This window comes from Cucurbita maxima, unplaced genomic scaffold (assembly GCF_002738345.1).
Source record: "Cucurbita maxima cultivar Rimu unplaced genomic scaffold, Cmax_1.0 Cma_Scf00024, whole genome shotgun sequence".
Taxonomy (NCBI): Eukaryota; Viridiplantae; Streptophyta; class Magnoliopsida; order Cucurbitales; family Cucurbitaceae; genus Cucurbita; species Cucurbita maxima.
In genome coordinates this window covers 2,858,940-2,876,123 of record NW_019272040.1, presented here as the reverse complement: position 1 = coordinate 2,876,123, position 17,184 = coordinate 2,858,940, and the positions used below count along the sequence as shown (strand labels likewise).

The window sequence follows — 17,184 nt, the reverse complement described above, 5'->3', positions numbered from 1 at the left end:
TGTAGGTTAGGATATGAAGCAAGATAATCCTAATTCCTGGCATATCACGAGTTAGCAATCCGTTTTCTAAAAAATTGGGGTCTCTTAATTAACGTTAAAGTTTACTAGGTCAGTGGTTGGTTGCCCCGACAGCTCTGAACCGTAACCAGAGATTGAACTTGAAAGATGCCCGTATATCTAATCTCGTATAGGAGCTACTACCGAAAGGATACATTAAGATTACATTGTTTTCTCTTCTTTTAACCGTTTTCGAGGAGATGCTAGTCAAATTATACATCTCGGAAAGAGGGGCCACTGTCCTAAGGTCCTCAACGACGTCTTCCCTTACTATGAATCACACATGTGAAGTCCATTAAACGATAAGTTAACACCAATTATATAGGCAGAGAAAGTAATTAGAATTGGTTTGTTGTTATATGTTTAGAATAATATATAGTAAGATGTGAAGAAATATTAAAAGAAGAGAAAAAAAACATGAAGACTGTGATGTGGCAGAGACAGGTTGGGATATAAATAGTGTCAAGTTGAGGAAGACATAACCACAAAGCTTTGGATACTCTATTCATATGCATTCTTTTTCTTCAATTACATTACTTTAATTATTATTTTTTTTAAAAATAACTTAAGAGCCTTCTCGACCCTCCGAATTCACCATCTAATGGGCCCCGACATTTTCGAGTAACATGGTTACATTACCTACTTCTCGCTCCTTCAGAGTGAAAACTATCCCTACAAACCAACGATATATCCAGATTTGGCACCTGATGACCCCGACATTCTTGGGCAACAATGACCATGTTACCTACTCCTCGCTTCTTAAGAGTGAAAACTATCCCTATAAACCGACGATATATCCAGATTCGGCACCTGATGACCCTGACATTCTCGAGCAACAATGATCATGTTACCTACTCCTCACTTCTTAAGAGTGAAAACTACCCCTACAAACCAACGATATATCCAGATTTAGCACCTGATGATCTCGACATTCTTGGACAACAATGACTAGTCCCTACAAACCACCCCGAGTCCTTCGAACATACTTCATTCTCACTCACATGCATCTTAGTCACCCAACATAGAATTACTTCAAGCAAATCACGCTTAACCATAGGGTTCTTATGATTGAGCCACCGAAAAAGAAAAAAAAGGTGCCCAGTATTGGTACAGTTAGTAACTTTTCTTTCCTAAGTCTTTCGTAACCATCCTATCTTCAAAATCGCTCTCATTCGGATATAGTCTCGAGTCACTCAGGTACCCTTCCTTTACTCGGGTGTCACAATTAAACTCATGAATTTTATAAAACAGCGTATAACAAAAATGTCAATTAGTCTCTTATATTGATATCAAATCTATAGACATTTAAAATTATATCGACTCTAAAAGCAACGTCGTGTAATAAAATCAACGAGTAATTAATGAGTAAGACAAGGTCAAAATATAAACTATGGTAATATTATTATTATTATTATTATTGTTATAATTATTATTATTACGTAAGAGTATCCACATGGGAAACAAACCAGCTGCTGAACTGTAATCTACCTTATATATGTCCTATTATACCCTGCCCCACAAATAAATATTCCACGTCATTTCCCCATAAAAATAAAAATAAATCAACCAAAATTAATTTTAATTAATTAAATGAATAAATAAAAGGCCAATCACAACTCACCATTCGCTCTCTCACTCTATTCTCTACAATGAACACAAACTCCCACCATTCTCAACCCACCACCACCTCCTCCGCCTCTTCTTCCACCTCTTCCTCCGGCGATAACAGCCAAAAGAGGCCGAGGGGTACGATGACAACGAGCAACATAGAGAGCGAGAGTGAATCGAGCCACTTGACGAGGAAGTACAGAGGGGTTCGTCGGAGAGCGTGGGGAAAATGGGTGTCCGAAATAAGGGAGCCAAGGAAGAAATCAAGGATATGGCTCGGCACATACTCGACCGCGGAGATGGCAGCACGAGCACACGATGCGGCGGCTCTTGCCATCAAAGGCTGTGGTGCATTCCTCAACTTCCCTGAACTCAAACACCAACTCCCCCGCCCTGCCTCCCTCTCCGCCAAGGACATCCAGGCCGCCGCCGCAGACGCAGCCACCCTCAAACCACCAATGGAGGAGGAGGAGGAGGAGGAAGAAGAGACGTGGTTTGATTTGCCGGATCTTGTGGTCGGAGGGAGTGATGGGCTGCTGCTGGCCGGCTATGATTCGCCGTGGCAGTTTGGTGGAGATCAACAAAATTCATGGCATTGGGACTCTTATTCTCATACTATTCTTCCTCCTTGACTATTATTTTTAGCCTTCTTCTTTTTTTTTTTTTTTTTCGTTTATTATTATTATTANTATTATTAATATTATTCTACGTTAGTGTGTTTGACGAACACGACTTTGAACATAAGCTTCCAAAAAGTCTCATACTAATGGAGAAAGTATTCATTGATTATAAACAGATGATCATTTACTAAATTAGCTAATGTGAAACTTTCATCCAACAGAGTAGTTTTTAAAAATTTATCCAAGAGATGTGCGAGTAATAATAGAACATGCTAAAAGAACGGGTGTGTAACATGNTCAAACCATTAGGTGTCGAATTTCAAATTCAAGATTGAATCTTCGACTTTGGACCAAGGTAGTGTTTGACTTAACCAATGTTCCAAATTCTCGAGATTCAAACCTTTTAGATCTAATTAAAAAAAAAAAAAAAAAACAATACGTTACAAATAGGTAGCATTTAGTAAGAGTTTTATTTATTTATTTATTTTTATTTTTCGTAAATCAAAATCATAAATCTTACGTGTAACTCGATTTTTCAAGATCCATATCAATTGGGATCGTTACTACATGCATACTAAAAATATTTATTAAAGAAAAATCCAATTGTAAAGAACCAACCATTTTATACTCAAACAAAAAGACGACTACTAACAAATAAAACCCGAAAGATAATATTTTGTGATCCATCATGTATGTTCATATCGAGTAGGCCACGACACGTCGTAGATAAATCAACGAACTTATAAGAGATATTTTTCGAGATCAATTAAAAATATTGGAAATATTTAATTTGATGACATAGATAGAGTGAAAGGCAAGCATTACACATTAATATTCTTTTTTTACTTTTCCTTTATTTTCTCAACTTTCTTTCCTTTTCATTACTTTTCTTGTCTTTTCTTTTCTCTTCACAAAAAGATTCCTCGAGAACAAATTAAATGCCCATCAATACACTAATCTAAATATAATAATGTCTTCAAAAAACTTTTAATTAAGGTATTATAGATTTCTTTCTCTTTTTTACCAATTCATTAATAGAGAGAATTGATGATATATTGATTCGATGCAAAAGACACGTTTTATAGTTGCCCAAGTTTTCGAGTTTGTCCACTTTGATCCATTATGTATCGTCGTCACTCTCAGGGTTTCATGAGACAAGTTTCTACACTCTTATAAGAAATTCTCTCAAACCAATGTGGGATCTTACAATCCACTCCCCAAGGGAGACAGTGTCTTCACTGACACTCCACGGTGTCTGGTTCTTATACCATTTGTGACACCCCAAGATATCACAACTAGCAGATATTGTCCATTTTGACTCATTATGTATCGTTGTCAACCTCACGGTTTCACGACACACCTTCATAGGGAATCTCTCCAACCAATGTGAGATATCACAATCCACCCCCATAGAGGGCTAATGTCCTCACTAGCACACCACTCGATATTTGGCTCTGATACTATTTGTAACAACTAAAGATCACCACTAGTAAATATTATCCACTTTAGCTCCTTATGTATTGCAGGTAGCTTCACGATTCCCACTACTAGCAAATATTGTTCACTTTAGCTCGTTACGTATAATCATCAACCTTACGATTTTAAAACGAGTCTGTTAGCACGAGGTTTCTTCACCCTTGTAAGAAATATTTTGTTCTCTTCTCTAACTAATATGGGATCTCACACGTTCAATCTAAAATAAAAAACGGCAATTAAAAAAATTTAATACATAAACCATAAAATTGAAAATTTTAAAAGAATAGGAGAAAGCTATTGTGGAATATTGTATTTCTTTTGTAACCCAACTTTTTCTTTTGTCCCCCATTTTCTATAAGATGGGACGATCCTCTAATTATAAGTTGTGATTTTTAAAGGGAAAAAAATTAAAGGAGAAAGTAAACGCATTACCATCTCAAATTCAAAAAAGAAAAATGTAAGATAAATGTGACAAAATAGAGTGAAAGGGAGAAAAAAGCTACACGCAAAGGAGTTGCATACTTGACCAATACGAGTCATTGTACGAGTTAAGGGTGTACATTGAACCTGACAAACAGACAACCCGAACCGACTCAACTCGGATTATCTTAGCAGAAGGAGGAGAGAGAGAAACAAAGGGAAGAGAGGGAGAAAGGAGAGAAATATATTTCACCTCTAGCGTTTGGCCAAAGAACGACTAAATGCTCTGATACCAAATGATAAGCATCAACAATTACTGAATTTTGCAAAGTTAGAGATTCTTATGGGATCCATGCAAAATTTCACAAATAAAGCTAATTTAATAAAGAGAAGATATTTCACCTCTAGAGCCGGCTAAAGAACATCTAGAGCCGGCTAAAGAACATCGACCAAATGCTTTGATACCGAATGATAAACATCAACTAGCCTTTGAAACCTCTTTGAATCTTCTTTACACTACTTCTTGTAATCGATCCTTCGAATACATGCAAAGGATCAGTAGTTAAATTCATATAATTTCTCTTCTTAAGCTTTCATATTATCTAACAATTTTTCTAAATGGGTGTGGCAGCCAAAACCACACTAGGAGGTCACCCAACATATAATTGATTTTAGCAAAACATGTTTGTTTAATTTAAGTAATAAGTAATAATTTCCGATTCTTTAGAGTCTTTTTGAGTCGTACACTTTATTAGCATAGATAATAACTCTCAATTTTATTAAGTATTTTTTAGTCATCTAATTCTTAGGATCACTCTCATTCAGATATGATCCCAGTTCTACCCCATTACTCAGTTCTACCCCATTACTCAGAGCATGAAATGAAGAGCAAGAAAATCATACCACCAACAGCAAGAAAATCGAATTCCCAGAAGCATGAAATGAAGAGCAACAAATGAAAAACAACTGCCCTTTGTTCAGTCCAACACATGTGGGAAGAAGCGCATGCTGTGAGGGCAGGAAAAAAAAAGTCGTCAAATAAATAATTTGATCTGACAAACAGTGTTGAAAACAAAAATACAAGACTTTCACAATTTACACCTAAACAGATAGAACTTAAAAGATCATTTTGATACAGGAGAGACTAGATTATTTAAGTCAATTTCCTGCCCCAGATCAAAAACACAGTTTCAAGGCAAATTTTATTGAGAAGTTTCACTTAGCCCCTAAGGTTGGGAACTGCCCAGGGTCCTCGATGGATGGGGTTGCAACAATGATTGTCGAGTTGCCACTGTATCCTCCTCCTCCTCCCCTTGAACCTCGGCCACGGCCCCTTCCCCGGCCACCAGGGGCATAGTGTCGCTCCCCTTCCGCAGGCTTCAAGAACTCGTTAATGCTCAAAGACTAAAAGCACCAAAATAAAATAAATATCAGTAATTTAAACCTTTTACTACAAGGTCTATGTCCACAATTTCGGGAGTTCGAAAAAACCAATATGCCAAATTTGCATACACCCGTTTCCTACAACTACGAAAATGTATAATGTACAAGTAACACAGAAATATATTCCAATGACGTGGAGAAAACATTTCAGAGTTGTGAAGGGAAGAGCAGAATTTGGTGTTTTTTCTGTAGACTAACTGACGTAAATGGCCAAAAGAATGTTCCAGCGAAAGCAAAATAAATCAACCTCTACTCTAAAGGGACCAATTATAAGTTAGAATCACAGCCATGTGCATAATATATTTGTTAGAAATATAGAGTAATCAAACTAAAGATTGATTGATATCAATATAAAGTTGGTATGTTTCCCAGATGAAGATGAAATTGTAAAAGACAATAAAAAAAAAGATCTTAAAAGCCCAATTGTATAACGTACTTATTTTCCTCTGATAATTGTTCTCTAAAATCATGAAAAGCAAAGTTATATTCAAGTTCCCCTATCACATGATCATAGCTCAAGAGTTATGTCGTGTGTAACTCCTAGTCAATACAAATCTCCACCCATAATGTTCTAAAATAAAGTAAGTTGGTTGAATTAGATTCAATTAATTACTAAATGTAATAAAGATCCAATAAAGAGCATCCTAGTAAAGCATTTTGACAGATAGATCCAGTAAAGAGCAACCTAGTAAAGAACATCTAATTACTAAATCTACTCATTCTTTAGTGTTTGATAGATCCAACAAAGAGCATCCCAGTAAAAAAAAAATTCATGGCTGAACGTCAAATTGTGAGGTTAGCCTATGATGAACACAAGGAATACTCCCCTACGCATGCACTTTTGAGATGTAAACGGGCGTATGTCCCACTGCGAAATTGACATCACAGAAAAATTTAAATAGTATTGGTGGCTGGAGATGGGTTTGTGTTTAATTGGATGAGTGCTGAAAAGACAAATATAATTGTCACAATCTGGCACCTTTTTTTACAAGAAAAAAGACTAACACTTTATGCCTAAAAAGTAAAAGATCCAAAAGACAGCCATAATTTTGTCCTCGCTAGACGAAGTGTTTGTGGTGAAGACAAACAACAAAGCTAAAATGCAGTTTTCACTATCTCCTTTTTTACCTTTCCTTTCCTTGTTTACTGTTTTACGTACCTCTTTTTCTTTGTTTATTGTTCAATTCATCTAAACATGTTTGGAAGAAAAAGAGGCTTGTAGGTTCTAGAGTAGCGTTATTTTTCCATCTACTGGGGACATGGCAAAATTTTGAGTTTGCCAGCTTTATTTCTCCATTTCGAGGATGAGCTTAGATTATTAACTCATTAAAAGTAAAGTATAGTGATAGGATGAGCTTAGATTATTAGCTGCCCTATGATTTTTAAGATTTTTCCATACATTAAATGAGATGCGAGAAATCCTCTAAGATGAGGTAGCAATACCTTCTTTGTTCTCTCCTCTTTATCGGCAATTTCTTTTCGCTTATCCTTCTCAGTTCCCTACAAGTGGAATAACAAACGGAGATGATACGGCCAAGTCCAACTTTGAAGAACCAAGAAGCCAAGGTTCATCAGATCCACTGATAATAAACTTCGAAAGAGCACTAAGTAGAAGTACCAATTTAATAAATATGTCATTGTTCTCCTTCTTGCATGAAAGTTGTTGCATGGATGCAAATTCCTTAGGATCTACCTTCCTTTCCTCAGTTTTTAGTGTCAGAAGAGCCTTCCTTTTCTCCTCAAGCAACTTTTCGTACTCCTCCAGAGTCATTTCCTGCATCAGGAAAAAAGCATAAATTAGATTCAAAATCAAGTCATACATTACAACAGAGTTCAGAATCCAAGCCTACCAAGATCATTTGCAACTCTTACATGTATCAATTTTATGAAACTAAAAGTAAAGTAATAAAGCCTATTCAATTTGATATGCAAGCAAAAATACAATTGTCTCTTCAATCACAAGAAAATTAAGGACAAATGAAATAGTAGGGTCAAATTCAAGGGAAACGTACTAAAAAACTGAACATACTAACCTTGTCTTCTGGTTCTGTTTCCTCTGGTTCTTTAGCAGAGTTCTCTGCATTGACACCTCCGGCATCATCCTCTTGAACAGGCTTCTCATCACCGATGTTCTTTTCCGTTTCATTAACAGCTTCCTCAGCAGCCCTAGACATAAGACAATAAGCTTAAGGTACAACTCGTTGTCGAGGAGAGAAAAATAACCCCATTGACATACACGAGATAATAAGATAAGCATAAGAACAATAACCCCCCCCCCCCCCCCCCCCCCCCCCCCCCCCCCCCCCCCCCCCCCCCCCCCCCCCCCCCCCCCCCCCCCCCCCCCCCCCCCCCCCCCCCCCCCNCCCCCCCCCCCCCAAGGTATACACATGTACTTACTCGGCAAATTCTTCAGTTGGCCTTCCCCAATTACCACGACCAGATCCTTCACGTTTAAATTCATTTCTAGGCATAGAACCCGGACGAAAGCATCAAAAAAGTGTAGAATCTACAACAGGGGTGTGTAAAATTAACTTTTAAAGAATACTCTTACCCATGGCCAGTTCCACTGTGGCGCTCGAATACTCTACGAGGGCGTTCACCATCAGTAGCCTCTCCATTATTGAAACCACCACGACGGCCACCACGGCCACGAGGCCCAGCATATGCACGCCTTTCAGTTGTCTTTCCCGTCTCTCCATCTTCAGCTGCACTGCTGCTCTCATTATTGAAAGAGCCACGATTGAAGCCAGCGCCTTCACGGCCTCGCCCATAACCACGTCCTCCAACTCGTCCACTGCCACGACCTCCACGACTGCTTTCATTCCTTGCTTCTCTTACTACTCATAGTAAGAAAAATATTATCTCAATCACTATGTATAATTCATACCAATGGAAACTCATAAGCAGTTTATAGATAGAAAAGTAGTACGTCGATAAATTTTTAATCCAGCAGGATGAATAAACCGCAAAAAGAACCCAAAATTAGTAACTAATCAAGTTGTTCAACTTGCAAATCAATCACCCAAAAACATTGGAAAAAAGATCTATATTTGAAATTAAACCAGAAATTTAGAAACGAAGCATCTCACCAGCCTGTGCAGGAGGTAGAGGCTTCGAAGGAAGACTAGCAGCCTTGTTCTGCTGAGCACCCAAAGCCGCCGGTTTGGTCTGGGCAGGACCTTTCTTAGGCGGCGCCGCCACCACCTTCTTAGCCGCAATTAGCTGCGACGGGTCCTCGGCGTCATCGTCTCCCAACAAATCAAATGGATTAACGGTCGCCATTTCCAAACTAAATCGAAACAAAAGACCCCAAAAAAAAAAGTCTCAAAAACAGGGAATTCTACTCGGACAAAGGCGACCAGAAGACCCTATCTTAATAAGAGCGCCATGAATCAAAGAAGCACAAGAACAAGGGATCTGTAGAAAAGCAAGAGAATTGGATAGAGGAAAAGGAAAAACCCTAGCCGCAAAAAAAGAGTAACCGATTGACCTTAATTCTTCAATTTATTCGCGTCATTCGAACTTATTTGGTAATTTTACAAATTTACTCCTGCCATTTTGACAGCGAGAATCATTTTTTTTTTGTCTTGGCACAAATTTGTTGATGTTTATAGATATTGTTTAAATTTTGCAAAAAATAATAATTAAAAAAAGAATTCAAATTATAATTATTAATATTATATTCATATTTAATTAATATTTCTTAGGATGGATCTAGTCCATAAATATATGAAAATATGCATATATAAAGCTACATTTATAACAATAATACAAAAACCCTCTTTATTTTCCCTCCCTCTTGTGAGATAAATTTATCTTAATAACTCACTCTCGAGTGTGGAATATCATTAAAGAAAAACGAACGAAACATTTCAAGGGAGTGGAAAGCTCTCACTAATAGACTCGTTTTAAAACCTTGAAGAGAGCCAAACAAAAAAAGTCCAACGAAGACAATAAGGGAAGTTTCTAATCCAAGAGATAGTATCGATCGATGCAACAAGAGAGTTGTATGATGCATAATAAGAGTTGTATCGATCGATCCAACCACAGTGTTCCACATGAAAATTTCCAATTACCTGAAGCATAAAGCATGAAGGGGCAGATGAAAAACAACAGCCCCACTCAGTCCAGCACAATTGGGAAATATAAACGGTATACCAGCGGGGCTAAAAGAAAAAGTCATAAATAGTTTGTTCTAGCAAACAGCAGTCCGAAACAAAAGTTGGAGACATACAACGCAAAAACACAGGACTGACAATTTACATTTTTTTTTTTTTTTTTTTTTATCATTTAGGAGAGACTATATTATTGAAGTCAATTTGCTGCCCCAGATCAAAAACACAGTTTCAAGGGAAATTTTATTGAGAAGTTCACTTCGCACCTAAGGTAGGGAACTGCCCAGGGTCCTCGATGGATGGGGCTGGAACGTTGCTGATCGAGTTGCCACTGTATCCTCCCCTTGAACCACGGCCACGACCCCTTCCCCGGCCACCTGAGCCGTAGTGTCTTTCACCTTCCGCAGGCTTCAAGAACTCATTGATGCTCAAAGACTAAAAACACCAAAACAAAAGAAGTATCAGTGATTTTAACCTTTTACATGATCTATGTTCATATGTTCGGGAATTTGAAAAAACCAACATAACCAATTTGCATACATACCTGATTCCTAAAAATGTATACACTACACAGAAATATATTCCACCGACGTGGAGAAAACATTTTAAAGTTACATAGGGAAAAGCAGAAATTGGTGTTTTTTCATGTACACCGACATAAATGGCCATAAGAATGTTCCAGGGAAGGCAAAATAAATCACCTCTACTCTAATGGGCCCAATTAGAAGTTAAAACAACCATAGATTAGTGCGAAATGTATTTGGAAGTAAATTCTATCTCCTGAAGTACATAGAACCAAATTCATTTTTTTAGAAATCACAGTGCATAGCTCAAGAGTTAAGTCAATTCATCTCTGCCTCTCTAAGAGGCCGTCAATCCAAACCTCTACCCCACATGTGGTAGAATTCTGAAAAAAAGGCAATTCAGCTAAATTCTAGAATCAATCTGATTTCTTAATGTAGGTTCCAAATAGACCAAAGAACATCCTAGCAAAGTATTTTGTACTGGCTGGACAACAATGGTTTCAAAATATAATCTTGGAGGAAAGCAAGTTGAGAGGATGGCATATGTTGAACAAGAGGCATTCTCCTCTATGCTTACTCTCTTGAGTCGTAAAAGTCGCATGCTTCTCAGCATAATTGACTTTACAGAAAAATTTAAATAGTGCTGGTGTAGCTGGTGGCAGGATTGTGTTAAGTGGGACAAGAGCAGAAAAGACATATTCATAATCAACAAACAATCTAGCACGTTATTGTAAGAAAAAACCCAGTACTTCCTGCCTAAGAAGTAGGACACTAAAAGACGGGCCGAAAAAATTTGTAATTATTAACTCGTGTAAGTTAATGCATATTGATGGACATTTAGAACTTTCCATATTTATGATATATTACGTTAAATAGGAATTTTTTTATATTATTGTTATTTTATTAATTTTGAAGTTCAAAACTATTCTTGAGCCGCAATATCGCCTCAAGGACTTTGCAACTAGCCTCTATATAGAAAACAGAGCTCATGGCTGCCCTAAGACATGAAATTCTGCTAGACATCAAACCTGAGTAAACAATTTAATTGGCAAGGAAACTTCTAAGAAGATGAGGGTAATATACCTTCTTATTTCTCTCTTCTTTATCTGCAATCTCTTTTCGCTTATCCTTCTCAGATCCCTACAAGTGAAACAACATATGAAGATGAAATGGCAAACTACATATTTGAACTACCAAGAAGCCAAGGGTCATCAGATCCATAGATAATTAACCAAAAAGACAAAGTAGGTGTACCAATTTAATAAATATGTCGTTGTTCTCCTTCTTGCATGAAAGTTGTTGCATGGATGCAAATTCTTTTGGATCCACCTTCCTTTCCTCAGTTTTTAGTGCCAGAAGGGCCTTCCTTTTCTCTTCGAGCAACTTTTCATACTCCTCCAGAGTCATTTCCTGCATCAGGAAAAAAGGGGTAAATTAGATTCAAAATCAAGTCAACCAGTACAATGGAGTTCAGAATCCAAGCCCACCAAGCTCATTGCGACTCTTGCATGTATCAATTTTATGATACTAAAAGTAAAATAATAAAGGCTACTCAATTTGACGAGCATGCAAAATACAAGTTGCTCTTCAATCACAAGAAAATAAAGGACAAATGAAATAGTTGAATCCAAACTTAAGGGAAATGTACTAAAAACTGAACATACTAACCTTGTCTTCTGGTTCTGTTTCCTCCGGTTCTTTAGCAGCGTTCTCTGTGTTGACTCCTTCAGCATTATCCTCTTGAACAGGCTTCTCATCACCCATGTTCTTTTCCATTTCATTAACAGCTTCCTCCACAGTCCTAGATATAAGACATTAATCTTAAGGTACAACTAATTTTCGAAGGAAAAATAACCCATCATCATAAGAGATAAAGACAAGCATAAAAATCCACACACCCCCAGGTATACACATGTACTTACTCAGAAAATTCTTCAGATGGCCTTCCCCAATTACCACGACCAGATCCTTCACGTTTAAATTCATTTCTAGGCATAGAATCCGGACGAAAGCATCAAAAAAGTGTAGAATCTACAGCAGGGGTGTGTAATATGAACTTTTAAAGAATAGACTCTTACCCATGGCCAGTTCCACTGTGGCGCTCAAATACTCTACGAGGGCGCTCCCCATCAGCAGCCTCTCCATTATTGAAACCACCACGGCGGCCACCACGACCACGTGGCCCAGCATACCCACGCCTTTCGGTTGTCTTTCCTGTCTCTCCATCTTCAGCTGCACTGATGTTCTCATTATTGAAAGAACCACGAACAAAGCCACTGCCTTCACGGCCTCGCCCATAACCACGCCCTACACCTCGCCCACTGCCTCGACCTCCACGACCGCTTTCATTCCTTGCTTCTCTAACTACTCATAGTAAGAAAAAATTCATCTCGATCACTCAATGTATAACACCGATGAAAACTCATAAGATGTAGATAGCTAAAGCAATAGTAGATTGGTAAATTTGAATTCAATAGGATGACAAAAGGATAGAAACGAAAGAATAACATAAGAAAATTGATTGCAGAGTTCTAAGTCCCCGCAAAAGAACCCAAATCAATAAGGAATCACATGTTCAATTGGATAATGTTCAACTTGTAAACAATATCAATAAATTCAATAATTTATAATCACCATGGACAAAAACAATATACTATATAATAGAAAACTAAAGTTTATTATAAATCCTTACATTTAAATAGAAGCTATGTAAACTAGTTTATTTAATCACATATGCATTGTCGACATCAGCTTTCTTCCAAAGAAAGTATTTTTACTTTTTCTATAATGTCCCAATCATAGTAGCTAAACAAACAACTCATTGGGAATTATCCAGATTACAAACAAACTTGAACTCCATTACACAACATAACTAAATCGGTTACACCCTACAAATCTTTTGAAGAACAAGGTAATTATGATACTTTTACCAAATTAAATAGCGTTATCACCCTTCACTATAGCGTAGTCTCAGAGAAGAACGCCAGACAGAAAGAAACGAAACAACAACCAATATCAGAAAACGTAAAATCAATCAACCAAAATCTAAAAGAAAAAGAAAAGAAAAGAATCCATATTCGGTATCAAACCATAAATTTAGAAACGAAGAATCTCACCAGCCTGTGCAGGAGGAAGAGGCTTTGAAGGAAGATTAGCAGGCTTGTTCTGCTGAGCCCCCAAAGCCGCCGGTTTGTTCTGGGCAGGACCTTTCTTCGGTGCCGGCGACGTCATTGCCGCCACCTTCTTAGCCGCAATTAGCTGCGACGGATCCTCGGCGTCGTCATCTCCCAACAAATCAAATGGATTAACGGTCGCCATTTCCAAACTATATCGAAAACAAATACCCCAAAAAAGACCTCAAAAACAGGAAATTCCACCGTAGAAAGGCGACCAGAAAACCCTATCTTAACAAGAGCTCCATGAATCTAAGCAATGAAAGAACAAGGAATCTGTAGAACAAGAAACAGATGAGTCAGATAGAGGAAAAAGAAAAACCCTAGCCGCAATGGACGAGTGAGTGACTAATGGGAGTAGACGCAAAATATCCACGGCTGACCTAAATTCCTCATTTTTTTAATATTTTCTTTTGTAAATTTCCAAAAATTAAAAAAAAAAAAAAAAAAAAAAAAAAAAAAAAAAAAAAAAAAAAAAAAAAAACTTCATGTAATTAATCTTTGAAAATAGATTAATCCAGAATTCAACTCAAACAGTATTATCAGAATGTTCTCGGGATAAATTTATAAATTTATTTATATTAATTAAATTTTAAAATTGGGCTAATTTCGTTTTTTTGGTTTAAAAATAAAACAAAATATTATTTATTTTTGTCTTTTATGTTGAACTTTCATTATGGTCCGACATTATTGTCTCCGTTGTTTTTACTAATTCAATCAATGTTGTTATATTTTTCAACTTCAACTAGTTTTTGGTTCAAAAATATACATGTTCGACGACAAAATTAGGGTACCGAACTATGGCTTCTCGTCATCTACACGGGCAATACCGGTTCCTAGGAGACCTCCTCAGAGGGGTCCTTAACCACAATCCTCCTTCGCCCCCTCATGGACGACAATGGCACCTTGGCTTCCGTAGCGGGAGGCATCTCATCGTCCATGATTGTGTGTAAGCGTTGTGCTGGCGGTGGAATCTGCTCGACCTCAGGTGGCAGGGTAACCATGTCGTTTAAGGGACATTGAACTATCAATTTCCATTTGGGTTTGAAAATTTGCTTCACGATATCTGTTCATTTATTCTAATCTTCCTTTTGGTGACACTCGACATCTAGTTAAATAGTACAATTATGTGTTTCTAATCCTTGATATGATTACTTTTACGACACTCGACTAAGGCACAAGCTGCAAGGTACATGAGTCGAACTTTCATGATTACTTTATCTCGTGCAAATCGTTTGCCTATAATTGTTTAATACACTTACACAAAAAATTAATTGCACCAAACCGTTTTTACCCATCACATATGAATTGTAACAACTTTTATACATTTCGTACAAAGAACGAGTACGAGAAACGAAAAAAGGGAAAAAAAAAAAAGTTTGCTTTTATCCTTTGTAACAAAGAGAGACACAAAAGAAGGCATGTTCCCTTAAAGTTATATGCATGAAAATGTAAGCTTCAAACATGGGAGAGGGGGAGGGGACAGGGGCCATCATGCTTGCATTCTCTGGACCATAGCTAGGTTAGACGAAACACGTGTCCAAAAATATGAGGTTAGCTTTATCGATACATAACATAATTATCTATATAAATATATATCAAGAAGTGACAAAACTTCATGCATGCATGTCTTAGGTTCACATCGGAGACAACTGAGCAATCATCACATCATTCTTGCAGGTTGTTACTTCAAGAAATTTTAGCTACCTTGTCGTTTACGGAAAACTCTATTCAAAACTTGTAGCCAAAGAAGAAACCCTAATTTCATCTCAAATATGTAGTTTGTTGGATCAGCGAGGTTGTAATTTCATACATGTTTCATATGAATTCGAATTATAGTAAAAGAATTTTCACTCAACGACAACATAAACGATGATCTAAAACGACGTGCAAATTTTGAAAGCTATATGCTTGGTGTATTTTCCATTTCGTGAAGCTATACAAAAGAAAATTCATTCTCAACCACAAGAAGTTCAAATATATCAAGCGTTGAATCTAAGGACGTTGAAGAGCAAGACCCATGAATCCAATCTCAAAAAGCCGACTCGAGTGTAAAAACCGCTTTACTGTGATAATCAAAACACACAAAAGAACAAGACCCACGTAAGAAATTTGAATACTTCGACCATCAAAGCGTAGATTTCGAGCTTTCAAACCGTTGAACGAGACGAAGATAAGTGTTTAGATCATGATTCATTCCCATGTTGATTATTCCAAGAACATTGGAGGAGTACTTGTTGCTCAATTTCAGCTCCTTCCCCACTTCCGAGTACAACCATTGAGACGGCACGTTCTCCATGCACTGTCGAGCCCACCACGGCAGTGCTTCCATGCCATCGTCAACCACAAAGCCTGGCACCTTCGTCACGACATCCCCCGAGTTGACAATGCGCAGAACCTTTGTTCCTTGTTCCTCAAGGCTCCTTCGGAAGTCTTTGTTACCTATGCGAGGGCTGCCAAACGACACGACCGTGACAAGTGGCACCTGTTGTCGAAATGTGACATTGATGTCGTATGCGGTCAATGTTGCTACGGCGGCGCCGAGGCTATGCCCTGTTATGGTGATACTCAATGGCTCGCCAGCATAGGCCTTTAGTAATCTACGAACTTCTTCACGAATCGTTTGCTTCAAACTCGGCAACCTCGCTATTCTCGAAGAATACAGGCTTAGAAACCCGGTTTCCACCATCGGTTTTGACACGACTTGGTTTGTAGTGAATTCGTTATTAGGTAATTCCGTTAGAGTGACTCGTAAATTCTCAAGCCACTCTAAACAAGTGGCAGTTCCTCTATAAACGATCACAATGTCTCTACGTCCGAGACGAGATATTTCTTTTTTATCTTCACATACTGCCACGTAACCAATCCAACTTGATCGAGTTGCGATTGAGTTGGCAGTCTTTTCAACCCAATGTGGTAAACCTATGCTTGTTGTGGCTTGTAAATACTTGGTGAGACAATATCCGGTCTCGCTTAATCCGGATTGGTTTAGTAATGAAGATTTAGAATGACGAGATGTTGCGTAAAATGGTGAAGTGATGTCAAATTCAAAGGAGTTATAGGCTGCTTCAATGAACCGACCGTATCGGAGGATTTCCTTTCGGAGATGGTCGTCGAGTGGATTGAGCAAACCATCCCAATTCTGAATGCCTTGATACTCGGTCCATTTTCGACCGACGCTGTTCGTGGTGGAGTGCATAGCCTTGACACGACATTTTGTTTTAGTTGATCGAACGGGGAGGTGAGGACGTGCGAAGTCGAGGGAGATAGAGATGGAGGTTCTCATTGCTAGTTGGAAGTGAAGGAAGGAGTGAAGAAGAAACCCTTTGTTTATAGAATGTTGAAAAGGAGAGCAATAAAGAAGAATTGAATCTCATGATTTGGTTTGGTTGAGGAAGAAAAGAGTGAAGCATACAAGAATTTAGGGTTTTGTTGTTGCTTTTGGTGAACCCGAGAGGTCGTTTTCATAACGTACCTAAATTGTACCTCTCCCTACTGTAACGTCTCGAAAATTTTGGCAACGTTGCAAGTAACTACGATAACTACTCGTTTACTTAACACCTGGCACTCGTTTACAGGCCATTGTTTGTCTATGGCCACGTGTCCAAACCATCCTCAACCCTCATATATCAACGTCATGTAACTATTGTATTGCTTGTTTACTCATGCACGTCATTTGGTAGCTGTATGACGAAATTTTTTTATCAAACAATCATTTCATACTCGAAATTAGGTCAAAATCTTTTAT

The 17,184-nt window shown here is 37.9% G+C and overlaps 4 protein-coding genes across 4 annotated transcripts; 1 reads left to right on the top strand and 3 right to left on the bottom strand.

Moving 5' to 3' along the window:
- Positions 1 to 1,691: 1,691 nt before the first annotated feature.
- LOC111497717 (ethylene-responsive transcription factor ERF039-like) lies at positions 1,692 to 2,306 on the top strand. Its single transcript, XM_023148607.1, has one exon. The coding sequence runs from the start codon at positions 1,707 to 1,709 to the stop codon at positions 2,295 to 2,297; it is 591 nt and encodes a 196-aa protein (XP_023004375.1). The 5' UTR covers positions 1,692 to 1,706; the 3' UTR covers positions 2,298 to 2,306.
- A 2,775-nt stretch (positions 2,307 to 5,081) lies between these two features.
- LOC111497567 (RGG repeats nuclear RNA binding protein A-like) lies at positions 5,082 to 9,115 on the bottom strand. The gene is made up of 7 exons (XM_023148377.1): positions 8,714 to 9,115; positions 8,176 to 8,461; positions 8,022 to 8,087; positions 7,658 to 7,790; positions 7,243 to 7,398; positions 7,068 to 7,124; positions 5,082 to 5,585 (listed from the first exon to the last, which is right to left on the bottom strand). The coding sequence occupies exons 1-7, from the start codon at positions 8,904 to 8,906 to the stop codon at positions 5,397 to 5,399; spliced, it is 1,080 nt and encodes a 359-aa protein (XP_023004145.1). The 5' UTR covers positions 8,907 to 9,115; the 3' UTR covers positions 5,082 to 5,396.
- A 543-nt stretch (positions 9,116 to 9,658) lies between these two features.
- On the bottom strand, positions 9,659 to 13,814 carry LOC111497566 (RGG repeats nuclear RNA binding protein A-like). Its single transcript, XM_023148376.1, has 7 exons — positions 13,380 to 13,814; positions 12,342 to 12,627; positions 12,186 to 12,251; positions 11,932 to 12,064; positions 11,518 to 11,673; positions 11,347 to 11,403; positions 9,659 to 10,174 (listed from the first exon to the last, which is right to left on the bottom strand). The coding sequence occupies exons 1-7, from the start codon at positions 13,579 to 13,581 to the stop codon at positions 9,995 to 9,997; spliced, it is 1,080 nt and encodes a 359-aa protein (XP_023004144.1). The 5' UTR covers positions 13,582 to 13,814; the 3' UTR covers positions 9,659 to 9,994.
- Positions 13,815 to 15,564: 1,750 nt separating this feature from the next.
- Positions 15,565 to 16,635, bottom strand: LOC111498066 (phospholipase A(1) DAD1, chloroplastic-like). Its single transcript, XM_023149118.1, has one exon. It carries the CDS (start codon positions 16,633 to 16,635, stop codon positions 15,565 to 15,567), a length of 1,071 nt encoding a protein of 356 aa, XP_023004886.1.
- Positions 16,636 to 17,184: the final 549 nt, after the last annotated feature.